This window comes from Rissa tridactyla, chromosome 1 (assembly GCF_028500815.1).
Source record: "Rissa tridactyla isolate bRisTri1 chromosome 1, bRisTri1.patW.cur.20221130, whole genome shotgun sequence".
Lineage (NCBI taxonomy): Eukaryota > Metazoa > Chordata > Aves > Charadriiformes > Laridae > Rissa > Rissa tridactyla.
In genome coordinates, this window is record NC_071466.1 from 204,061,231 (window position 1) to 204,080,411 (window position 19,181).

Consider the following 19,181-nt stretch of genomic DNA (forward strand, 5'->3'; position numbering starts at 1 on the left):
GTACCCATACTCAATGGTTATATCCCCACCAAACTTCAAGTTTCTAATACATACCTCTAGGTAGGTATCCATCTCATCAAAAAAAAGAACACATATATTTATTGGTATAAAAACTTCTTCATTTTCTTTTAATTCTTCAGGTGCTTCAAAATGGTTAAATCATTTTTGGTCAAAACTTCAAGAAAACTAGAAGAGCATTTCTAGAGATGATGCTTACTAAATATTTGTGTAAAATAAAGCTCTGATAAAGGCAGTTTTCTGTTCCTCCCTTATTTCCCTAAAGGAAAATGCTTAGACCACTTCAGCTACAGGCACTGTATGCAGCTATAGGGGTTTTTTTCATCTGATGTAATCTTTTCAAGTATTGTCCTTTTCAAATACCACCATTATCTTACTTTGAATTGCCATATTTCCTCGAAATACAGGATGTTCATTTTTATCTGTTATTCGGACAGTCAGTATGTTAACATCAGTTCTCCCCATTGTATCTTCAACAAAAATCTGTAAATCAAAGCTCTTTGGCATAGTTTCATAATCTAGGACAGGGTTTCCAGTGGTAACAACCTGAAAAGATAAAAATGTTATTAGCACATCATGCAAGAGATATAAGTTATATGAGTGAATACATATAAGTCTATATGAGTGAATACAAGTGAAGGGACATTTTCCATCAGTAAGCAGTGAATATTTTAGATCATCTACTTGCTGGCACATTACTTGTCAGAGGCAGAAAAGTGAGAAAAACAGAGTAGAAAGAACAAAACATTGTAGCTTCATGGAGCAACTCGAGGAGCTCTTGTGTAAGGGACAGTTTGAGGAGGAGAAAGCCTGGAAGGAGCTATCGTGCCCCACAAGCAATGCTTTGCCTTCAAGGCCAGGACTACATCTTGCAGGTACTTGCTTGTGCCAGGTCCTCACCTTTCCTGACCCACGTCCAGGAGCAGTCGAGGTGTGATGAGACTGAAAACTGGGAGGAAGCCCTGCAGGACACAAGGGCAGCTTTGCTGTTTCTGTGAGTCAGGGTCACGAAGGCAAAGACCTTTTACTTGCAATAAGGAGTGAGGGGCAGGAGACTGTATAGCCTAGCAGGTACCAGCCCCTTCATTGTATAAGCTGTGTCTGGGAGAAGACTTGCAGCAAAACAAAGAGAGGTGGAAACTGCACAAGCACACTGTATGAGAGAGGGACCAGAGCTGTTTGGTGAAAATGTCAAACTAATTAAAAAATAACATAGGCCTTAAGTTTTGTAAGATTGGTAACGCAAACGTTTGCTCTGGTATTTTTTTTAAAGACTTCCAGCTCTGCACACCACCTCTTAACATGGAAGACGTACAAGCACAAGACTGACTTTCCATGAAAAAACATAAAATACATTCATTTGGGATTTAGGATGAGTCCAGAGCAACAGCAGGATGCTGAAAGTTGTATGCTACGATATTCACTGCTGAAACTAATAAAGAAACAAGAACTTTCCTTTCTTGGACAAGAAAGGAAAGGTCACTTAAATTAACTTTGTAGCTAAAAAACTCTGAAGTTTGAATACCAGTAGCAGGGGTGCTATGGAACATGTGAAGGAGAAGAATTGGGGCTCACAGGTGTGTGTGACAAGGACCATGTCAGTGCAGTCATACTACTGAAGAGTGGAGGAGCCTGGAGAGGGTGCAGGAGAACACATCCTTAATTTTAGGTGAGATGCCATGGCCAGAGGACAAATGTAGAAGTGATGTCAGCACAATTAGAAGACAGAGGCCAAAACAGAGCCAATTAACAAAGACAGTTGGAGGAGAGCGATCAGGGGCACAAATGTTTTATGCCTTCTGGTGTGTGAAAAAGCTGCTCTCTGGAACCTTGTGGATTTATTTGTTACAATACTGCAGGAGAAAGCAACTGTGTCCTGGATGGTGCCTTCCCCACCTATATTGTGCAAATAGAAGTTTCCCATAAAAGTGATGCTAGCTCAGAAAAAACATCCTACAAAAGCTTGTAACACCAATGGGAACGTTGCTCTCCAAAATGAATGTTTGCTGGAAATCTAAATACAGTAAATGGATGCAATGAATTCAGAATGAGAAACTGTCCAATTCTAAGCAGAAATGATGTGCTCTGGGGATCACCCCTCCAGTTCACAGCCAAATATTTTCATTGGTGTTGTAACTACAGGCAGACTGCCTAAATACATATCTTCCACCCTTTTTTATAGAGACCTTGCCAGTGAAGATGTGAATCTACATGGTCTCTTTCTATGTTGCTTTTGAGGACAGCTTGCCACTGGTGTAGGCTGTGAGCCACAGTTCACCTCTGCTCCAGGCAGAATCAATCCTTACTGATAAAAGCAGCACTGCACACACTTGCAGCAGCTGCAGACTTCGTGAAAGGGAATCTAGAGTCACACCGTAACTGTCTACCCCTCATTCCACCTGAGAATCTCACCGCTCCCTGCTCCACCCCCAGGAGGCAGAGGGAGCATCACTAACAGCCTCAAGGCAGCTTTGGGCAGCAGTACATTGTCATGAATTCAGCACATCATGGGACTCTTCAAACATGAGTAAAGTGAGGAGGTATGGGCAGGGCTCACATGTCAGTAACTGTGACTTGCTCAGAAATCCCAAAACATAGCAAGAAACGTGATATTGCCTAGGCTTGCTGCAACAGGAGTAAATGTGCTTCAGAAATACAGAAAAGCCTGTGCTAACAGGTACTTAGCTAATCTGAAAACTCCATAATTCATACATGAAATACTGCCTCTTTCCATATCTTATCAAAGATTTAATGGCAGTAAGTAGAGCTGAGGTATCTCATCTTGGATCACATCACTTTTGCAAAATATTGTACCAATCTGCTACAACATAGCATAAATAATTAAAAGTAGCAATGCTCATCAAATAAGTTAACTAAGGACACTCATGAGGACACTCATCTTTGCCTTATGAGTGGGGTATGTTCACTCAGCTGCTAGTTTCCAGAATTCATATGTAGCTTGCTTTATGATTTTGTCATGACTGATACTCCCTGACCCAGCCTCTTTGTTCTAGTCCCTCGAGTGAGTTAGGAAACCCTGAAAACAGCTACAGTTCGGGCAAGACACACTAAGCCCTCACAGACCATCCTGGTAATGGAGCTGTGTTGGGAAATGGATAAACTGACACTTTGGAAGAAGCAGTCTCCAGCCTGTACTTTTCTTGGCCATTCGTTTTTACCTTTGTGTCACTCTGCACTTGTGCTAGAACAAGAAGTTCTTCATCATCCCCGCCATGAAAAAAACCAAGGAAAACACTTTTTCCTCCAGATTAATTTCTCAGTCCCACTCAACAAGCAGCAACGTAAAATGGTTGTGGTGCACAGTATAGAGATGACATGGGACAGGAACAAGCAGGTATAAAAAAGGGCTATGTTTTGCAGCAGAAAGGATAGCTTTAATTCAAAATGACAAAATACAGCCTAGGAAGGGAGTCCCACATTATGAATTCTCTGTCAGAAAAGCCAGCTTAAGGGACGTATCCGTTTCCATCTGCCTGTTACATCCCCTCAGATGAGCCAGTTTGTGCAGCCACATCCTATGCTTCTCAGGTGAAAGAGGGCTTTTTTGAAATTTTTTTTTAGACCATTTCACTGATCTGGCTGGGGAGCAGCTAAAGAACCAGCAGAGCTGGCACAGCTGAGCTCTGTGCTCTGAGAGGAGGTGGGAGGGAGCATGGGAACACAAGCAGCTCCCCCAGGCAGGTCAGGTCAATAAGCCACAACCACCTGGCATCACTCTTACATTCCCCAAATTTTCTCCCAGAAAAAGTAGCAAAGAGGATGAGAGAAAAGCCCTTGTCTCAGTTCTGTGAAAATCTGAACTTCCTTGGAAACACCCAGAAAAACATATGCAAATTAACTTGTTAAGTCTCTACTCAGTGCCTATCCATATTTTCTAAAGACACTCTTCAGTGTCACTGTTCAGGCTCAGACATATAAGTGAGTTACAATGGGATGACAAGTTATCATGCATCTGAACACTCATTGCCAGTGACAAATGTGAGCTAATACTTGCTAATTTATCCAGCAATGAAGATTAGTGTGAAGTAATAGAAATTGCTTTGCATTTGCCATGGGACAAGAACACGTAATAGATAGAAATAGATCATAGATGTGTGGAAGTGTGATAACTTCTTACCTCAAGATAACTTCCTCGTGTGTCACAGCCTTCGTTCACAATTAAATATGACTTTGATCTGACTCAGCTTACGTCATTTTGGAAGTGAGTCAAATTCATTTTAGTTCTAGGTGAGAATAGCCAAACAGTAGCTGCATGTGGTTTAACTAAGCCACTTTAAATTCACAGTGACTTCATATAAATTAAGATGAGAAACTACAGACAAATCCTCAAAACAGAAGCAGGTCCTATATGTCCTTCTTCACCTCTTATTTTTCAAAAATCACATTTTTTCTATCACAGAATAAATGGAATTATTGTGATAGGAGGTTTTTGCCAAGATGCAATTACAAATTATAATCAATACTGCTATTCATTTGTCATATCTATTACAGCGTGTCCAAATACTACCACATTTGCAACTCTTTTCTGATTAAAAGATGAGTCACTGTGCACTGTCAGCGCTCAGTAATCCAGGAAACATCAGCCTACATGACTGAACATTGCTCAAGCTAAATGTAAAACTCACACTGAATTCGACATCTCCTTTTCGTTCAATACCAAAAGCCTCTGTAAGTGGATTTGAATTTACTATGGTAGGAAGTATTGCAACACCTTCAGAAGACATTGGAGAAACCGTTACGTTAAAGGTATAAACTGAAACACCAGCTGCTGCATTCTCTTCAACAGTGCTTGTTGCAGGTAAGCCCTTAAGCAACTGGGTTCTTCTTCCTGCAAGATGAAAATGAATGTAAAATTACTTCTGGGAATCTTAGGCTAGCAGGAGCACACAGCTTGTGCCAAGAGCTGCCATTAATGAGCACAAAATGGCCTGATTCTCTTCTTGCTTACGAACAGTGGCATTGCACAGTAGTAAATCCAGTACTAATGGCAAAAGAATCAATCTTTTCTCTAATTCAGTACTATACTGTTGTCGTCTGGAGTGGCTGATCTTAAAGTACTATTGTTACTGCATCACTTGACTTCATATATGCCTTTATATAGAAGCAAAGAAACCAAACATATTTCTATTATTTCATTTCATCCCTGTGCTAATTGCTGCCTCCGTGCACTAATCACATCAAAAAGCACCTTGAATCACACAGACCTGGATGTTAAAGAAGGAAATTTTTTTGTGAATTATGCCATCTGCAGCGCCCTTTTCTTCCATTTTCCCGCTTCTTTCTCTTTCTAGCATAGCTATGTGTACGTCTGGCTCGTCAGTGGTGGGAGTTAGTAACAACTTTGGGGTGTGGTGCTGTTGTGTCTTGGCCTTTGAGCGTGGAAGAGTAACCTCTATTCCTTGGAGGAGGTGTAGGGCCCCCAAAAGCACCCTGAAGCAGCGTGGTGTGTGTGGTATCTAAGTCTCATGTGAGCTCCTTGTTACTCAGTCAGGCCTCTGGACTCCGCAACACAAAATCTGTGCTTGCTCTGCTGTTTCACTTGTGGATTTTGTTACTTTAACAAAGGCCTGTAGTGCTTTATCTCATGAAGAGTGTTAGAAAACATAAATCACGACATCCCTAAACTGGCAATGTACCTCAACATGAGACTATGTCAGGACTGAATGTTGCTTGGGGGGGCTTTGCTGGCTTGTCCAAAACACTTGCCAAGAAAGCTTGGCTGTGTTTAGTAAAACTTCCTACATACTGTGTGCCAAGACAGAGGCAGGCACTGCTCGCTCAAGGGCCTGGCCAGGCTGTTCATACACACGCAGTCTTTAACTCCATGCAGTCTTTATTTTTGCTGGGCAGCTGCAAAGTAAAAAGCTGCTATGGGAAATAGTCTGAGGCCATTAGGGCTGCAGCACATTTCTGCTTGGATGCTCTGGCTCAGCCTGGAGCTTGGGAATGTAATGCCAAGGGGAAATCTGCTGCTTGGCAACACCTCTGCACTGTGGGAGAGAAGCATCTCCCTTTGCCCTTTCCAATGTGGCTGGGAAAGGGTGGCACACATCAGCTACCAAAGAGGCACTCTAATTGCCATTCCTCCAATGCCATCTGGAGGGGGAGAGTTCAGCTCCAATGCTTTCCAATGACATTAGAAGAAGCCTTGGTGACTTTTGCCCAACTAGCCAAAATCTTGTTTCCCTGCAGCCCTTGCAAAATTTTGCAGCATTTCAGGGATAGACCACTATGGCCTGTGTGTGATAGACATTACTCCTATTACTGGCCTCTCAAGTAACTGTTCCTCATAGGATCAGAGAAGACTTAGGATCCCAGTGCCTTTGCTACATGAGAAGGAAAACTAAGAGTAGCAGATGAGTTCACAAGACAAAGCATGGAGTCCCATGGACCCCTTCTTCCCACATCCCGCCCCAAGAGGCACTTGATCTTGCGAGGTTTCCTGGAGCACCTCTTAGAGCAGCATGACTCCATCAGACACCTCCAGTTCTTCCTCTTGCAGCCTGCAAGACTCACTGCATTGAGGGGAGGAGAAGCAGGGCGCACAGGGGATGTTGTTCATGGAACAAGCCATACTAGGCTGTGGTGAGAGAGTTCACCTCCGGGAAGACCTCTTCTGAGCACAGGGCCTCACTGCTAAGAGGCAGAGCTGAGACACTTCCCTGGAGCCTCTCCACAATTGCATGGAGGTTCCCATGATCCCACATTACAGATACAGCAGGTCCATGGGTCACTGATCTGGCTGGGATTACCCTGGCATTTATGAAAAAAAAAAGGCCTTGGAGATGCTCTGCAGGTGGGTGAGGTACAGTGTGGGATGTGGGAGACTGTTAGGTGGGAACCACCTGTAAGTTAATCTAAACAGGTCACACTGACACTCAGCTAAGACTGAGTTCGGCTGGGCCATTGCTGATTTATGTCAGTGGAAGCAGGACCCAGTGAAGCACTGAGGTTTTATCAATATTCTTCAAGACTCTGGAAAACACCAACAAAAATTGCCCATGCAAATGAGACTGAGCTGAGAGGGGCTTCCCAGGATACATTTCCATAAGTGGAGATGAACTTTGAATGTAATCTCCTGTGAACAGTACCTGATGAAACCAGTTCTCTCAGCAAGCCACAGTTCATTAATGGAAACCATTCATAAAATCAATGAAATAATTTATATCATTTACAAATGTCGAAAGAAAAGAGCTGCTATTTTTATATTATCTCAAAAGATTTCATTGGCTGTTTATTCAAGATTTGTCTTCCTAAATCACAAATTCTTGCTTCTTGCTCTTTATTTTTAACTGAATTTTTCAGAACTGCATCTAAACGGCTTCTTCTTCTAATTTATTTTACAAAAGCCATCTCTCCATATTCACAAGTCCTTGCTTACCTCCTTACTTTGGAGAACAAAACATGCCTGAAGCAATTTAATACATTATTTATCAGAATTACCCACGCCAAACACTGACAAATGCTGAGTCCAAGACAAAGCAATCATGAGTCTGGCTTTGAGAAGTATATGCACATTTAAGTCTTATCTGTTTGTGATTTGTTAATCCTTACAGTGTGCTTGAGTCACACCTTCCAGTTTTTCTCTCTCCATAACCATGCAGGTTAGAAGAACACTATTCTTCAAGGAGCACTGAGATCCACATGCAGTGTCCTAATGTCCCCTCTTTTGGGGACATCATGGAAAACCACCAAATACTGACAGGTTCCTGAGGGCTGGCAGAACTCTTTCTGTTCCTTGAGAGCAAAGAGACCCTACCTGAGCAGCTAGCTTGCTACAAGCACAAGTAAGTGCTCCATGTAGCCCCGCAGACTGCAGTTTAAAGATCTGCTTTAAGTTGCTAACGTGCACACATTTGTATTGGCAATTCTCCCATGTTTTTACACTGGGCAAAGATACTGATATCGCCCTACGAATAGTCTCCACAAGTGTTTTTCTGTTTGGTCCTGGTTGGTTGCTTGTTTTATTTCAACAACTAGAAATGTTACAAAGGGAAGGGAAGGGAAGGGAAGGGAAGGGAAGGGAAGGGAAGGGAAGGGAAGGGAAGGGAAGGGAAGGGAAGGGAAGGGAATATTTCAGTTGGAAGGGACCTACAATGATCATCTAGTCCAACTGCCCAACCAATTCAGTACTGACCAAAAGTTACAGCATGTTATTAAGGGCATTGTCCAAACACCTGCTAAACACTGACAGGTTTGGGACATCCACCACCTCTCTAGGAAGCCTGTTCCAGTGTCTGAACACCCTCTCAGTAAAGAAGTGCTTCCTAATGTCCACTCTAAACCTCCCCTGGTGCAGCTTGAACAATTCCCACATGTCCTATCACTGGACACCAGGGAGAAGAGCTCAGCACCTTCCTCTCCACTTTCACTCCTCAGGAAGCTGTAGAAAGCAATGAGGTCGCCCTTCATCCTCCTTTTCTCCAAACTAGCCACTCCTCATAGGACATTCCTTCCAGTCCTTTCACCAGCTTTGTTGCTCTCCTCAAGGACCTTCACATTCTTCTCAAATTGTGTGGCCCAGAACTGCACACAGTACTCGAGGTGAGGCCGCACCAATGCTGAATACAGTGGGATCATCACCCCTTTTGACTGGCTGGTTATGCTGTGTTTGATGCACCCCAGGATGCAGTTTGTCCTTATGTCTACCAGGACACACTGCTGACTCCTGTTGAGCCTGCTGTTGACCAGCACCCCCAGATCCCTTTCTTCAGGGCTGCACTCCAGCCACTCCTCTCCCAATTTATACTTGTGCCTGACCTTACTCCATCCTAGGTGCAGAATCCAGCATTTGGAATTGTTACATTTCATCCCATTAATCACAGCCCAATGCTTCAATCTATCTAGATCCCTCTGCAAGGCATCTTGTCCCTCAAGAGAGTCAATAGCACCTCCCAGTTTGGTATCATCAGCAAACTTGCTAATGGTGCATTCAACTGCTGCATCCAGATTGTTGATTAATATATGTTGAACAGAACTGGCCCTAGAATTGAACCCTGAGGAACACCACTGGTTATGGGTCACCAGCCAGATGTAGCCCCATTCACAACCCTGTGAGCTCTGTCCTTCCGCAGGTTCTTCATCCAGCGCACTGCGTACCTGCTCATTCCACAGCTGGACAGCTTGTCCTGAAGGATGTTGTGAGCGGCAGTATCAAAAGCCTTACTAAAATCCAGAAAAACTACATCCACTGCCTTCCCTTCATCCACTAGGCAGAAGGGAGAATACTAGAGTGTTAATACGAAATATCGTTTCTTGGTGAACTGACCTCCTTTCCCACTCCAACACTGTCATACCAAGCAGTGGCTATTGCACGCTGAACTGCCTCATCCAGCAAAGTTTCTTAGCAAGAAGTCATATTCTCTTCTTCATTATAGTGCTGTAACCACAGAGCTCAGTCTATTTCAGTAGGAAAATAATTGTTACTTGATTTTTTCCATCCGTGTCTGATCCCTAAATATGTGTTATAAAGCTCCCGAGAGAAAGTATAACAGCCAACAGTGTTCTAAGTTTAGCAACGTAATGAAATCATGTTCTTACCAGTCACTACTCCCAGCAAACTGAGAAGAAGGAACATGCTCTTCATCGTCTTTACGACCCTGTCCTTCGTGTTCCCAGGATATAAAGTGAAGGAAGATCGCTGTATGTTTTCCCTAGTTTACATCAGCTCCACCTAAATTCTTCCTCTTTGTCATGTTGTAGAGTGAGAAACAAAACAAAGGACCGTGTCTCTAAGGGAGTTTCTAAACACCGTCAGTTTGTTTGCTTGTCAGAGAACTGCTGCTTGCTGACACTCCATCCACAGGCCTGGGCCACACTTGAGAAAACAATCATTAATAGTCCTTTCACTGCAATCATCTTATTTATTGAAGCATTATGAAAAGAATCTAGTATGTTCTAAATCTGGAAATCCTGCTTTTATGGCTCTGGCAAATGAGGTGATCGCTTCACACACCAGGATCGATACTCATGCTTTCTTACTTAAGTCAATAACCTGAAGTTTTCTCATTTCTCTGGGTATCAGAGAATTACTTAGACCACACACACTGCATAGCTGGAGGTGAAACTGCAGCATACGTACATGAGGAAGTTAGTTTTGCTGTAGTTGTGTCAGGAACAGCATGGACCACTACACAAAGTGCACTGGCTCCTTTAGATGATGCATTTAGCCAGATAGCTGACAATACACCCATGCAACTTTTTTTTTTTTTTTTTTTGTAATCTAAGGGCAGCCCCAGCATGTTTTTCTGGAGCACTGATGTGTGACACTAATACTGGAACTGGGTGCAATATAGGTGCATCAGCATCAACTCGGAATAATTTAGGTTGGAAGGGACTTCTGGAGGTCATTTAGTTTGGAAGGGACTTCTGGAGGTCATCTAGTCAAACACCCTCCTCAAAGCAGGCTTAATTAGATTAGGTTGCTCAGGGATTCGTCTAGTTGATTCTCAAACACCTCCACACAAACTTAGCAGCTCTGCAAAGAGGTAGAATTTAGATTCAGGTTTAACACAGCTCTGGGGAAACCACACTGATTTGTGAGCTAAGCTAGCATCTCTAGATGGTTCTGCAGGACACTCTGTGGCTGTCCCAGTGAAAGCTGACAGTAGTTCAGAAAGCTCTGTCCTGTGCTCCTGCGTTTTGTGTAGTATGAGCACGTTAACTGCACATGCTGAACATGAACAGCTAGTTTAACGCTGGGGTGGGCATTGCCGTTGCTTGGTGCATGAGCACCTTAAATGTGCCGTGGAGGATTCTGCTGATGTATTAAACTGGAAAAGATGCATCAGTAAAACATACTGATTGGAACTGAGCCATACCTACATATCTGATACTGGTTTGAGGAATCATAAGATACATTCATTTGATGGTTGATCTGCATCTATTTTAAAGTGTTTCTAGGGCCTTCCCAAGTCCAGATGCAGCCTGGGTTTAAAGTGAACATGACCACACCATATCATCTGGAAGCACACGCTACATCAGCCTGTAGTACTGAGGAAGGTAATCTTCCATTGCCCCAGGAAATGTGTGCCTAGACCATGTTAGTAAAAAAATATATGGAAAAGCTCACCCTCAAATGACCTAGTTATGCTGATAAGATATTAACGTAAATGTATTTATATTGGCAAAAAGTCTAGCCTATCCCTTTACCTACCAGGTCATTGCCCACCCCTTCAGATGCATTTCCTGGGCCCACAAAGAAGCTTTTGATCTGACTGGACATCTTACAAAGATGAGGTCTGTGTGCAGACATGAACCAGGCTTGTACAATATGCTTGTGATCTTTTACTAATTATTAGATTGTCACTGTAAAAATGCTGCTAGCTTTTTTCCCGCCTTTTAGTTGCAATATATAAACTATTCCATTATACTGGTGTTTCTTTTAATCTTGAAAGAACTATAGAAACTTCTGGCTAAGTTTTAAAGTATCCAGTCTTTCAGATACATGTTTAAATTTGTTTAATATGTAGCTTGAGTGATAGGACTGTTTCCATCCTATGCTCTGAATAGCCAAGCCTTCTCCAGAACTCAGAAGTCATAATTTTTGTCCTTTATTTCCTTTCCCTTGCTTCTTAGGCTGGGGGTTTTGGGGCTGGGTTTTGGTGTGGGCTTTTTTTTCCCTATAAATACATTTTTCAGCTTCTTTATTTTGTCCTCTCTTCATCTGAGAACCTACACAAATCTACTTTTGGCAAGAGTTCAGCGTACATACACATAAATCAGACTTTCCTCTACACATCTTGTGATAGAGACACCATAGAGGGTTATGGGAGACATGGATGACAAAGGCATCTGGAATACAGACAGATGCACTTGAAATGCCACCCTTTCCCCAGTTTCACCTGGAAGTGCAATAGGTAATTGTTTCAGGTGCTATGTGAATACCCATGGAGTAGTTAATTTCTGTTTTCTCTCTAAATATGTCTCCAGGGCTTTCAGGTAGTCCCTGATAAGCCTCATGGTTCAAGCATGTTGTGAGAAGAGTCTGTAGAGGTGACCAGGAAGGCAGGGGGAGAGCCAAGTGAGTGCAGAAAAAAGGGCAGCTCACATGGGTGGAGCAAGTGTGAGCAGAAAGGGCTCTGGGTCCTTCTTCTTCCTTCAGTCACTGCTGGCATCTTTCAGTACCTCTCTTGCATCCCTCTTTTCTTATATTCCTCTACAAAGTGGATTTCTGTGGTTCTCTGATTGATCCCGAAGTTGTGATAAGGCAAAAAAGCAGCCAGAGTTAAGAGAGCCCTGAACAGGCTGAAAATCAAGTACAAATAAGTATATGCATATCATCAAATACAGAGCTCGTTAGGAACAGATGAGTTAGGGAAATGTGAGCAAGGCAGAAGTTCCCTGATGCGGCTGGCTGCAGTAGCTCTGCTGCTGCAGGAAGGTCAGGAATGAGATTCCTGGGAATTTAAAGCAGCTAGATGAAAAGAGGTCAAGGCAGCACAAGCAAGAATGCAACCAGGGAGTTTGCAGGCAAAGTAGAGGGAAGAAACATTAACTGGAGCAAACTAAAAGGTCAAAGAACAAACCAGGGTTTTAATCATTCCTCGATTTTCAAGATTATTTGAAACCTGGGCATTTTAGAGCAGTGCATAAAAAAATGTACTTCTGAAAAAATGTCTTCTGGATTACCAGGTAAGGTGGAGAATGTGAGGAAGATGCTACATCTTTCAGGAAATTAAAGAATCTTGGTTCCAGGGGAAAGATCAACAGATCAGAGTGTGAGAGACTACACCAGTCTTAGGTTGGGATGCAGACAGAAAGAACATGGGAAGTGAGGGATATGTGGTGGGACAGAGCAGAACTTGATGTGCAAGCTACCAATTGCCTGTCCTCAGGAAAGTGAGAGATTTTAACAGAGAACAGCTTTGGAGAAGTAGTCTACTTTCATAACAAAAGGTGCAGGTTTAAGACATTAATCTTTTTTCCATGTGTTTAATTCTCAATTGACTCCCAGTCTGTCAACAGGAAAGAAATGTTCTCTCACTTTTCAAACGCATTGGAGGTTCAAGACATAATTTTCCCATTAATGGCTATTTCAGCCAGAGTAGTGGCTCTCATCTGCTTAGCCAACTCACAGGAAAGGAGACGTTTTGATCTTATTGTGGTAATTACTCACTAAAAATTGAGCAGCCTAAGGAGAATTTTCACGCACCTGATCCAACCTCAGTTCAAGAGTATTTATTGTTATTACTTGAATTAAATTACCTCGACTGTCAGGTTTTATTTTCATTGCCTTTCTCTTTAAACAGTACAGCTTCTCCATCCGCTGCCTTGGTAACCTTTCCTAAAATATTAAAACAGTTCCGTAGCATCCTACACCAAAAACTTATGCACCATTTCATTTGATTTCTCAGCTAAAAGCTTCCTCTGTACCATTTGTGAGTGACAAGAGCAAACGAGAAGTCATGAGTACTACCCAGGCTACTTTAATGTCATCTAAAGCGATCCCAGCTTAGCAAGGTTATTAACCCATGCAATTATGCAAAAAAGTCCCAGACAGATATCTGGCACATCTATTTTCTAGCACTGACTTGTAGACACGTAAACCAACTAGTCACTCCTTGATAATTAACTTGAGGTGTCTGTGAATAAGAAGTGCTTCTATCACATCAAGAGCTTTTTTAGGATCAAGGTTTAAGTAAAGAACGGCCTAAAATCTGGGCGAGTACATAGAGAAGCCTGAAAACGTAAATGTTTTCAGTGCTGAAAACAAATCTCCCATTGCTCCAGCAGTTATACACCTGAGGGATGAAAGCATTTGCCAAAGAAGAAGGTAATCCCAGGAGTCTGTCTTTTGAACCAAAGAATTTGAGCACTTACTTTAGGAGGACTCAGGGTATGTAAGGCATTAAGATACCAGAGATTGTTCTGATCCTTCCCATTCCCTCCCCTTCATCTTGCCTGCTTAGCCTCTGTCTTCCCTCTTGCTGTTGTAATGACAAACGTGGACTGAGGCAGACAGATGATTCCAAGGACATAAGTTCAAAAAAGCTCTAGATGTACTTGAATCCTCCCTACAAAATGGTCAAGTGACTTCTCCAAGGCCACAAAAGCCAAACTTCTTGTTCCACTCCCAAGCTCAATCATGACAACTGTAAGACACCATGACTGTAAAAAGCATATTGCTGTCAAGTTTTTCTCTTTAAGAAGTTCTCGTGCTGCTTGAAAATATCACATTTGTCTGTGTTAACACAACATGAAAGTCAGTGAAACTTAAGCTTCAATGTTCTTTCACCATTCACAAATAAAATATTATCAGCAACTACTTGGTGTTTTGTGGTTCAAGATCAAAAACATGTGGTGGTGTAGAACATTCAATACCTGTGAGAAATGATATCACTTGTCCACACCAGTCACTATGTTGCTTGAATTTTAATCATGTGATTTGTCTTCCAAAAAAAGTTCTCGTGCAAGTAAAGATTCAGTGAAAAATTTGTCAAGGACAATGAAGTCTTCTTTCACAGTTTACTGGATATTGGATCAGGGCCTGAACCCATGTGGCAATGCCTTATGCCTCATGATACAGTGTTTACCGCGTATTATAAATTTGTTATTGTAATTGCTTGGCCACCTGAGCTGATTGGTAAATATATAAACAAGGATGTGAAGTAGCAAATGATGCAAATGCAACAAGAAAGAATGCTCTGGGCAAATACGGGTACAGAAACTCTGAGGTTTCTATGTACACAGCATTATGCACTTCACTTATTTAAGTATTTTAAAACACCACCAAGGATTTCTTGAACAGGCCTTTGCATCATGAAACATACTATATCTTACCTATTTTATCAGCAAAAGGGAATTGATTACATTTAGCAAAAGCAACCTTGCATTTTAGCACAAATGAAATATTTTTCCGTTGGCTTTGGGGAAAAACAAAAAGAGTACAGAATTAAAAGAAAACAGTATGGCTGGGCACCAGGCGAGGGCTCAGGTGGTGGAGTCTCACTTGGAGGTGAAACTCCAAGTTTTTTACACCTAAGTTCCTGCATCCTTTGAACAGGAGGAGTAAGAATAATTCACTAATTCCTAACAGTATGAAGTTTTATTTACGGTTCCAAGAACTTCGAGATCCTCAGCTCGGCTCTGTAGCTCTCCAGGGGAGCAGAGGAGGGACGTGTGATGAGAGAAGGGCATGTAGCCCTGGATACACTCCAGTTTTGCTTGGGCTGCCAAGGCTGTGATGGGACTGACTTGCACAAGGGCCCTGAGGTGCCACAGTGTATTATAGTCATCTTCATTCACTTCCAGCTCCTCTCAATGACTGTTTCCCTGGAGAGACTGATCAGAAGCAGCTCTGTAGTCTCCTATGGGCTTCTTTAATTTTTTTAATCAGATGTGGCACAAAACAGTAGAAAATTTCTACCTCAGTTGCTTGCTTTATACTTGATTCCACTTTTCCCTGATCCTCATCCTTTCCCGTTTCATTGCTCCAGGGTTCCAATGGGTTTTACCTCAAGCCTCAATGGGTGCTGAATTCACTCCTCAGCAGATCGTAGCCCAATGGCAGCCCATAGCTGGGAGAGGACATTCTCCTCCAGGTATTGGCATGGCAAAGGCATTGAAGAAAAGATAAGTACTGCATATGCCTCCTAGTATGTTTCCCCTGGGAAAAATGTGGCTCCTGCCCTTCTCTGTGGCAGTAGCTGGTATGTAGAAGACATGTAAGCGAGTAAGGAGGGACTTTTCACTCTCTTCCCTGTTTGTTTCACAGCACAGTATAAGCTGCAGTCTGGCTATTAGACTGAAGTGTCTAAAACAGGGCATTACTCTTTTATGTGGGACCTAAAATAACTGCAGGGTGACTGCTCAGGGAGCTGTGTTTCTGGTGTTCCTGTGAGCTTCTGACCCCATCAAATGGTAACCCCAATGTGCATGGAGTCTCAGACCTACCATTACCATGGATCAGACAGCATGCAGCAGCCTAATACCACCTGAGGATCTGGTGTATCGCTTTTGTTTCTGCTCCATTCTCATGCTTAGCAATCACCAACACAGTAGTACCACGATTTACTCAGCTGACAGGAGGACAGAGACTTGTGAGGCAGAGGACTGAAGCTGGGGCTGTGAAATGTGAGAGAGTGAAGGGACTTGGTGGAGAAAAAGTTGGATCTCTGCTGGGAAAGCTGAGGAGTGGAAAAAACAAAAAGATGGGATGTGTGAAGCTGGACTCCTGACCTGAGGACATAGAGATGTGCAATAAGAGGAGGAGGGACGTAGTGGCTGTGGTTTGGGGATCTTTGCTCTAAGAAGTATGTGGCAGAACAGCTGTGGCAGCATGGAAGTAGGTTTGCAAGTTGGAAAAAAAGGTTGTGTGGTGGGATGAATGGGAACTGGCAGGCATTGGCTTGAAGAGGAGGCTTGGTGGTCCTGTGACAATGAGGGAACTGAAAAAATAACTTTTGCACAATAATTTCAGTTTCTACCGCAATATCTTCCTTGGGACGTACACTGTCTAAAGCCATCCTTGGAACCTTTCTACATTTGTGTAGCACTACCATTTCATCTAGGTTATTGGAAAATAATTACAATAATCCTGGTCTCACAAAGATCAATGACAAGCCTGATTTTGAAAGGTGGAGGATTTTCAATAGACCTGGGCCTGAATAAAGTGGCCTGAAGGCAAACAAAATCTTAATCAGGCAAAGGAGACAGATGCAATACTTGTCACTGTCTCTGTTCTTTGCTGCCTGTAAGCTCTGTGACTAGAGAAAGCCTTTAGAAATATCACACAAGCATAAGACGCAGAATGAGTTTTTTACAGTTGCTGAGTTTAGATTATGCTTATTTTATCTGAGAGCAAACATGAGTGAAAAAAATGAGCCACTTAAGAGTGACATGAGACAACATTATATCTGAGTAATTACTTGACTGAGTCTGCCACCACATCAGTACACAAAAGGCAGCAGGAAAGTGCAATACTCTGGATGTAGATACTTCTTGCCTGTGGATTTGAGCATCAATATAATGGAACAGCCTGAGACCACAAGAGTTTTCTTAATGAAACCAAAGACCCCACACAGTAAGTGTACCGTCCAACAAATGTTTTGACAGAGAACTGTGAAGCTGGAAAAGTAGGTGGGTGAATGCACAGAGAGAAAAAAAACCTCTGCAGCCCAGACTGACCGTAGTCACATAAAACCTGGCTGTTATAATACGAGCTACATGGGTGATAACAAGGAAACAAGGTCAGAATATGTCCCTTTGCTGCGTATGGCTCCCCTGACCATTGCTGGAGCTGAGGGAATATTGCCATCTAGTGCCACACAGAAATCCAGCTGTCTAAACAGAAAAGAGCCATTTAATTCACTTAGGCAATGGTTACACAGCGTACTTAAAACCAGGGACATTATGTGCCAGGGACATAATTTTGGTCAGTGTCTTTGCCAAGCTTGTTATTGAAAACGGTACATTTTCTCCTTTGAAAAAATGACTGTGTTGTGGGAACTGAGTCATAACGCTTTGCAGGAGAGACCCCGTTCACAGTCATTCAGAGGTTGTGAAAAAAGTGCAAAAGCACTCACAGAATGTTTTAGCAAGTAGCAGTCAGAATAGTGGGATGACATTGAGGATGGAATTCATCTGACCTACCTTGAAAGAACTAAAACTTAGACCTGCATATGTTAATATTATATAGTCACCCTGGACCTCATTTGGAAACAAAGAGGCACTACTAGGGCACAATTGGTGTGACTAGCCGTTGCCTTTAGGATGCGAAGTGCTGTACTTTTGAAACATCTGTTTTTCCACAGTGACAGTAAAGGGGATTTGGGATGGCTCGATGTTCAGGTCCCTCCAACCCCTAGTGCGTGTCTCTCTGTACCATTTTTTAACCAGGTAGGCAATAATTTTGATGACCTGTTGGTGGAAAAATAAATACCACTGTCAGACTCCTAAAATGCATGATCTAGTTGTGTGATTCTCATTCAGGTGGGGGGACACATGTTCTCACACAAGAGTTCCCACTGAGCACAGTGGAAATAAGCGCTGGCCTATGCCATATTGCATTCGCTGATAGGCAGACACACTGGACCATAACGTATTTTATATTCACCTCTGTGTGCAAGAGCACTATGAACTTCCTTCCATTGTCATACCAGAAAGAGCCCTTAGGGGTGACAGAGCAGTTCAGTTCCCCTCAGCCAAGACCCTGCTGAGCCAGAGATGAGGATTTTTTTAATCAGTGCATATGTTTGAGATACTTCTAATGAGGCCGTCAACTCACTTATCTATGCTACCAAAGGCATGCCAGACTATAACAATTTTCAGTCATTGCCCATCTGGAGCAGATTCAAACCAGTGGTTGATTTTCAAAAGCAATTTGAAAATCAAAATCAATTAAGCAATCAAATCTTCCAGCTGCAAACAATGTCCAGATTTTCAAGCCAGCAACATAATGTTTATATATGTTGACTTAAAATTATTTAAAAGTCCCACCAGTACCTCGGAGTTAATTGCCATGTTATTGCTTGTGGTTGTGACTTTCCCACTATTTCTACCCACTAGCCATGTAAAGAAAAGCATTAAATCGCAGAGGGCATCAGAGTCAATAATGCAATATTATTTTTCAGCCTGAGAAGGGTTAGAATATTTGAGACACCCACCACTCCATTTTCTTTTAAATAGCATGAATCCCAATTAAACAAGAGACTGCTAAATTAATTTGCTTATATTTTAAAAATTAATTATTTCACAGCATCAGATATAAATCCTTACGGGGGATTTTTTCCTTTTCTACACTGGTTTTAAATATGCTGCAAAAAATTTATCACAAGTTCCCCCAAATCAGGAATTATTTAGGTAATAAAATGTCTCACAATAATAGTAGTGCATAAAGTTACTGATGTCAAACTCTGCCAGGATTTTTTAGGGGTATTTTCTTTGCTTTAGAGGGAGGTTCACTTAGCAAAGTCCTTACATGTGGTATTAGAAAAGAAGTAGAATATGTGCACTGTCCTGAGTGTCCATAAATATTGTTGAATTAAAATTCCATCTAAAAACGAACCTGAAAAGCAAGGATGGTAGATTTATAAACACATTTTAAAGCACCTATAAATGTGACTTTCTAAAACCCTCACTCTTATCATCTCAGTTCTCCATAACTAAGATTAGCTAAAAAAATCTAAGCTAACAGCTTCCAG

General features: G+C 42.2%; 1 protein-coding gene across 1 annotated transcript in view; it reads right to left on the minus strand.

Moving 5' to 3' along the window:
- Positions 1 to 11,263, minus strand: part of CDHR3 (cadherin related family member 3) — a 41,860-nt gene extending 30,597 nt beyond the window's left edge. The window contains exons 1-4 of the mRNA XM_054202497.1: positions 11,195 to 11,263; positions 9,580 to 9,643; positions 4,665 to 4,867; positions 396 to 564 (exon numbers count right to left, since the gene is read on the minus strand). Of these exons, the coding sequence (XP_054058472.1) occupies positions 396 to 564; positions 4,665 to 4,867; positions 9,580 to 9,643; positions 11,195 to 11,263 (505 nt within the window). The remainder of the gene's footprint in view (positions 1 to 395; positions 565 to 4,664; positions 4,868 to 9,579; positions 9,644 to 11,194) is intronic.
- Between the last annotated feature and the right edge of the window lie 7,918 nt (positions 11,264 to 19,181).